The 6,935-nt window shown below is 34.1% G+C and overlaps 1 protein-coding gene across 1 annotated transcript; it reads left to right on the top strand.

Annotated features, from left to right (window-relative positions):
* The first annotated feature begins 431 nt into the window (after positions 1–431).
* LOC149553889 (short-chain dehydrogenase reductase 2a-like) lies at positions 432–1,959 on the top strand. Its single transcript, XM_089789236.1, has 2 exons — positions 432–590; positions 855–1,959. Exons 1-2 carry the CDS (start codon positions 553–555, stop codon positions 1,636–1,638), a joined length of 822 nt encoding a protein of 273 aa, XP_089645362.1. The 5' UTR covers positions 432–552; the 3' UTR covers positions 1,639–1,959.
* Positions 1,960–6,935: the final 4,976 nt, after the last annotated feature.

Genomic DNA, 6,935 nt, shown 5'->3' with positions numbered 1-6,935 from the left:
AAAAGTCTAAAATTTAAAAATAAAATATGCAAAAACTCTCTTAGACCTATTTAGTCAATATGAACTGTATAATGTTAAAAATATGTTAACTATTAATATTTATATATTTGAAAATGTGTCCAGAATTATGAATTAATTAAAGAAAGCAAAATTCATTATATCTATTTTTATAATAATGATAATTGGGACATTCTAGATGCTCCTCATACGTCGGCCGACGTGCCTGTGGCCCGAGTGAAACCTAAGCATAACCAAAACAGACACAGAAGTCAATAAAATCTTAAAACAGATGGAAAGAGAGATTTACCAAATCATTAAATAGTCCATCGAATAGATTGACATTAAATTATTAATTTCTGACGCCGATATTCTCATTTTGGTTTAATAGAGAACACACGAGATTCTAATATTTAACCTTATTAGTTGACATTTTCTGATCACATTGTCGCCAGCTCTCCACCTCGACTCTCTTTAAATTTGCATTCAACCCTCTATTTTGCATTCACCATTGTTCTGATCAGCTTTATCGCCACCTTGCATTTTCTAGTAAAGATGTCTAACGGAACTGCAGCGGGTGCAATGCAGGGAAGGTAATTGCTTTTTCCTTCTATGTTTTCCGTAGACTTTATCTAAGATATGGATCCTCAGACGTCTTATTGCAAGCAAACTAATATAGAGATTAAAACGTAAGAGATATGTTCACAGTAAGTAAGTCAAAGTGTGATACTGTTAATTATCAGATTTAACTGTTAATTATCAGATTTAACTGTGTAATTTTATAAGTAAAGATTCACACATAATCCATTCTTATGAAGACATGGACGAAAGACTAATGTTTCAGTATGGGAGCGCAGATTGGAAGGCAAAGTGGCAATAGTTACCGGCGGCGCCGGCGCAGTGGGAGAGGCGGCAGTTCGGCTGTTTGCAAAGCACGGAGCGAAGGTGATAATCGCGGACATAACAGACGAAGCGGGTCTGAAACTGGCCGGATCGGTCGGTCCGGCGGCGACATACGTGCACTGCGACGTGAGCGTGGAGGAAGACGTGAGAAAAGCGGTGGATTTGGCGGTGGAGATGCACGGAAAATTGGACGTGCTGTTCAACAACGCGGGATTCATGGCGCTGGAGAAGAACGCGGTGGATTACGACATGGGGAAGTTCGAGCGAGTGATGAACGTGAACGTGAAGGGAGTGATGCACGGCATCAAGCACGCGGCCAGGGTGATGATTGGGCGGAAGAAGGGGAGCATAATAAGCACGGCGAGCGTGGCGGGGACGTTGGGAGGAACTGCGCCGTATTCGTACACGGCGTCGAAGCACGCCATTGTAGGGCTCACGAAGAGCGGCGCCGCCGAGATGGGGAAGTACGGGATCCGCGTGAACTGCGTGTCGCCGGCGGGGATGGCGACGAACATGTCGATGCAAACCTACGATGAGATAACGGAGGGTCGGAAGAAGGAGGTGGAGGGGTTTTTTGAGAGCAGAGGGAATTTGAAGGGGATAGTGCTGAAACCGGAGGACATGGCGGAGGCGGCTTTGTACTTGGCGAGCGAGGAGTCAAAGTATGTGAGCGGGCACAACCTGGTTGTCGATGGCGGCACTAGTGTTGTTAACCACTGCTGGGGCTTCTACCAGTGAAAATGACTTGTCCTGAGCTATGGAAACCGTCTAAACTTCTCATACTTTCTTTTCGGTTCTTTCGTACCTGGAGTATAGATTGTACTTAATAAGATCTGGGCTGGTTCTCTCTGTCTTCTTTCCAGATCTTTTAATGACCACGGCGTTTGTAAATTGTGTACCAGGAGGACGTATTTGCTTTTTTCATCTGTGGGACCATTTGTATTTTTTTCTAAATCTTGACTAAAGAAGTGATGGAAAGAGTCATGGGAGAAAGAGAATAAATAGGATATGGAAAGAAGTAGTTGGGTAAATAAACTAAATTAAAATCCTTTACTCTAATTGTCTTTATGTATTTTTTCACACAACTATACGTTTTTGTACTTGAATCAAAATATAATTTCATTTAAATAAATTAACTTAAAAATAAATTTAAATTTAAATAAAATAAAATAAAAATTAAAATAGACTAATAAATATTATTTATTTATATTAAGTTTATTGCATATGGATAAAATAATCATTTAAAATAAATGTATACAATGAACAATCTATTATAAAAAATTAATATAAGAATTATTTTTTAAAAGGTAGCAAATCAAACATTTATATACACAAAAAATAAAAAATAAATTTTTGAAGTGATAAATTAAACTAATTTAAAAATAAAATAAAATAATTAAAAAACTAAAACTTAAATAAATTTTAAAAATCAAATTGAAATTAAAAATAATGATATTATAAAATATTCAATTTAAATAAGTTATAAAGACAAAGTGATTAACTTGGTATTTCTAATTTTAAAAATATTTTTTAGTTTTTTAAAAAGTAGGAAAATTTATAGTGAAATCTGACAAGAAAGATCCTACATAGATCTTATCGACTTAAAAATAAAATTATCCTCTACTATTCTATTTTTATATGCCTAGTAAAAAGGGGGAAAATAAAGCATTTAATTTATAAAAAGTATCCACTATGGTTTTCTTAAGGGAGAAACCACCCTTAATTCTACAAATTGAGTTTGTGCAAACTAATGTCTCACACCATGATTTATCCCTATTGCTCACAAAAGTTTCCATAGGATTTATGTGCATCAATCATGAGTGTGGGTTAAATAGTAACAAATTACACCATATTCCCATGCTACTGCTTATCAGTGTTTTCTTCTTAAAATTAAGCAATTAAATGTTCTCATGGGACATTAAAATTGTAAAAATAAGGATAATAGATAATCTTCTCATTTTTAGTGGACCAACTATTTTTTAGCCAATGAAATAAGCTGGGGGGAAATGTGGGGGGCTGAAAATAGGTAGTCACTGCTTATTAGAAAAATTGTAACGTGTCTTCATTAAATTATTTCCCTCATTTTTTAACCATCAAAATAATTAGTTTAAAATATTATATTTTAAAATCACTTAAAATCCCTAAGTAGCAAAATGAGTAGTTGCGTGAGGCCAGTACCTAGCTTCACAATTTTCTCCTATAAAAATTGAGTAGCCATTGCTAGCTAAAATAAGCTAAGCAGTGGTAGAAGAGCATGATGTTATTTAATTAGTACAAGGATAATTGTGGGTCTTACAAAAGGTACTCACTATATGAGAACTAGGGAGGAAAAAGAAAACATGTTTAGGGGAAACGACCCAATAGCTGCCCAAACTAACTTCGCATATCTAGAATTCCTAAATCATAAGTGAAGTTTTGGTTTTTTGTTGGTGTACCTATGTAGGTGAGTGAAAATCTAAGGTCTTAGCTTTTGGGTATTCATAGATCTCTCTCCTTAGGGATTTTTGAGTGCAAAGTGGTCAAAAGTGTCATTTTAAAATGCTCACTTGATACCCGCTATATTCATGCACCAATAGTCACTCACTCAAAAAATACAATTACTTGTGGTTAAATGTCTCGGTAGTCTTTATGAAATGTCTGAATACTGGTGCACAAATTGCTCAATCATCAATCAAAAAGGCTAAAAAAGGATTGAGTATTAATACATGTATTTTCATTTTTTGGGCTCTTTTAAGAGTGGTAATTAGGGGATATCTATGAAAAAACTATCATGGTTATTAGACCTCTTGTCATTTATTGAGTCTCTTCCCCTAGTCTTCACCAATCAACTTTATTAATTCTTTTAAATTGACATATTAATATATTCATTGTTGATATGTGTCAAAATCATTTCTAGAATTTTTTTTTTATATAGTTGTAATAGTCTCTATATCACAAATAGATTCATGATTCCCTATTTTAATAATACTTACTAGTAAATGACTCATTATGTGCAACTCTTTACATATTTACCATGTTTTGTGATAATTCTCCTTTCAATTTCAAAAGGATTCAGACATCATAAAGAAAAATAATCCTAAATTTAGATCTATGTGAAGAGATTGAATTCCATTTCAAACAATATTATAGTTTCAATCAAGTGTAAGGGAACTAGATATTGAATATCATGTATTCATATTTATTTTGGTGTAGCTTTAAAGCTTTTAAGAAATTAATTACCTAGCCTCATGTGGAATGTGACATAAAAAGATTTGAGATCTAGAACTTTGTGGACATTTAGTTCAAAATTTTCTTATGGATTTAATATTTTTTTAATATTTGGCATTGGTGGCAACACAACATGTCATAGCACAATGAAATTTGAAAACAAGTCTTTCTCTGATAGAAATTTTGTCCCTCTTAGATTTTATGCCACAAACTTCACTAATGCAGTAATCTCTCTCTGTGAAGGAATTACATAGCTTCTTCTTCAAATAGTAAACTTTCCCTCAAACAAATTTCAAAAAGATATGACAGTAAACTCTCCCTCTTTGAAAACACATGCCAACGAAAACACATACCAAATGAGTATCAATGTACCTTGAGTACTGATTCATATGCAATGTTCTCTTGATTATGTTGTGTCAACTGATAGATCTTCAACTTGGTTCCTATTGATGCATCACTAAAACTTTATTTTAGTGAGCTTCAGATAGGGGAATGATCCCTAACTTACCTCTTAGATACAAGAATGCATCCTTAGGTAATGGCTTGGTGAATATGTCTACAATCTATTCTTTTGTATGGACATATTCCAATCTAATTTCCTTGTCCTAGACTAATTCTCTGACAAAGTGATATTTTATAGCAATGTGCTTGGTTTTGGAATACATCACTGGATTCTTTGAAATGTTAATTGCACTTGTATTATCACAAAACATAACAATTGGTTCTTTGATCTCAACCTTCATGCCTTCCAACAACTATTTAAACCAAACAATATTACAATAGTTTACTGTTGTTGCAACATATTCTACTTCTGCTATAGATTGGGATGTGCAATTTTTCTTTTTACTTGTCCAAGATACCAACCTTTTGCCAAGAAAGAATGCTCCACCACTTGTACTATTTCTATCATCAATGTTTCATGCCCAATTAGCATCAGTAAACACTTTTAAGTCCATATTTCCTCCAAGTTTATACCACAAGCCATAATCTTCAGTTCCTTTTAAGTATCTCAAGATTCTTTTGATAGCCATCATATGATTTTCTCTGGGTTTTTCCAAGAATCTTGCCACTATACCAACTACGAGAGCAATATCAGGCCTTGTATGAACTACATATTGCAATTTTCCAATCATTGATCTATATAAGGTCTGATCTACCTCTTTTGAATCATCATCTTTGGTAAGTTTTAATCCAGTACACATGGGGGTTCCAACTAGTTTACAATCTCCATACCAAACTTCTTGAGTATCTCCTTGATATACTTAGACTGAGTGATGTAGATACCATTCTTGCTCTATTGTATTTGAAGACCAAAAAAGAAATTAATCTCATGACACATAGACATTTTAAATTTTTTGTTCATTTTCTCTAAAAATTCTTTGCATTGATCATAATTCCCTGTAAACAAAGTATCATCCACAAATATTTCTGCCAAAACAATCTTGTTATCTAGTCCTTCCTTGATGTACAAACTGCTATTATCATTAGTTCTCGAGAAACCAATCTGAATAAGGTAGTTATGCAATCTCTCATACCATGTCCTAGGGGCTTGTTTCAGACCATACAATGCTTTGTCTAACCTACAAACCATGTCCTTTTTGTCTAGATCAATAAAACCTTTAGGTTGTTCAATGTAGACTTCTTCATCAAGAATACCATTGAAAACTGCTAATTTAACATCCATCTGATATACCTTAAATCCTTTATGTGTTGCATATGCAAGTAAGGTCCTGACACCTTCAAATCTTGCAATAGGAGCAAAAGTCTCACCATAATCTATGCCTTCTACTTGAGAATATCCTTCACATACCAATCTAGTTGTGTTTCTTGATACCTTACCATCTTCATTTAACTTATCCTTGAATACCCATTTTGTTCCAATCACATTTTTATCTTTAGGCCTAGGTACAAGAGTCTAGGTTTTGTTCTTTTCTATTTTCTTTATTTCTTCATTCATGGCCTCAATCCAACTTTCATTTTCCAATGCATCTTTGACATTTCTAGGCTCAAAATCAGCAAGTAAACAAGTACCTTTTATTAAAGAGAACAAATTTCCACAATCCATTATATTGTACTAGTATGTTTCTGGATTCGATTGTGTTAAGATGTTTCTGGTAAAAATCTTAACACAATCGAATCCAGAAACATACTAGTACAAGTACCTTTTAGCTTACTTCTTGTCATAGTACCTTCAGATTTGTCTCCAATAATCTGATTTGGTGCATGATGCCTCCTAACATACTTGGCCAATATAGGTTCCTTGCCTCTTGAACTTTAGCTTCAGGTTTTGGTTGATTTTTCTATAGTTCAGGTCCTTCAGACTCAATAGGCATTGGCTCGGTAGCTTTAAACTGAGACTCAAGTCATTGTGACTCGATTTGAAATTTTTGCAACTCGGTGACTAAGGACTCAGGAGTTGTAGTTTCTTGATTGACAGATGTGTCTGGCAATGTATCAAGTTCAATGAAAAAAAAATTCCTATAATCTTCTAGATCCTTTTTGCTTTCTTCTTCAGTCCTTTATGCAAACTCATCAACTTTCACATGTGCACTTTCTATGATTTTGTGAGTAGACAAATTCAAACATCTATATGCCTTACTCTTGCAAGAATATCCTAAAAATATATCTTCATCACCTTTCACATAAAATTCTCCTTTTCTAGATTCTTTCAAGATGTAGCATTTACTTCCAAATACTTTTAGGTAACTTATATCGGGTTTATAGCCATACCATAACTCATAGGGGGTTTTAAATGAGTCATTCTTCAACTGTACTCGACTTAAGGTATGAACTGCAATGATGATAGCTTCCCTCCAATATTTGATAGA

Source organism: Cupressus sempervirens, chromosome 6, assembly GCF_028749045.1.
Source record: "Cupressus sempervirens isolate cs-2001-9-10 chromosome 6, ASM2874904v1, whole genome shotgun sequence".
Classification (NCBI taxonomy): domain Eukaryota; kingdom Viridiplantae; phylum Streptophyta; class Pinopsida; order Cupressales; family Cupressaceae; genus Cupressus; species Cupressus sempervirens.
Note: the sequence above shows the minus strand (reverse complement) of the source record. Positions and strands in the feature narration are given on the sequence as shown.

Coding starts and splice junctions, on each gene's coding strand:
- LOC149553889 (XM_089789236.1), top strand. CDS start 553: ATGTCTAACGGAACTGCAGCGGGTGCAATGCAGGGAAG. Junction 591..854: donor GCGGGTGCAATGCAGGGAAG/GTAATTGCTTTT, acceptor ATGGGAGCGCAG/ATTGGAAGGCAAAGTGGCAA.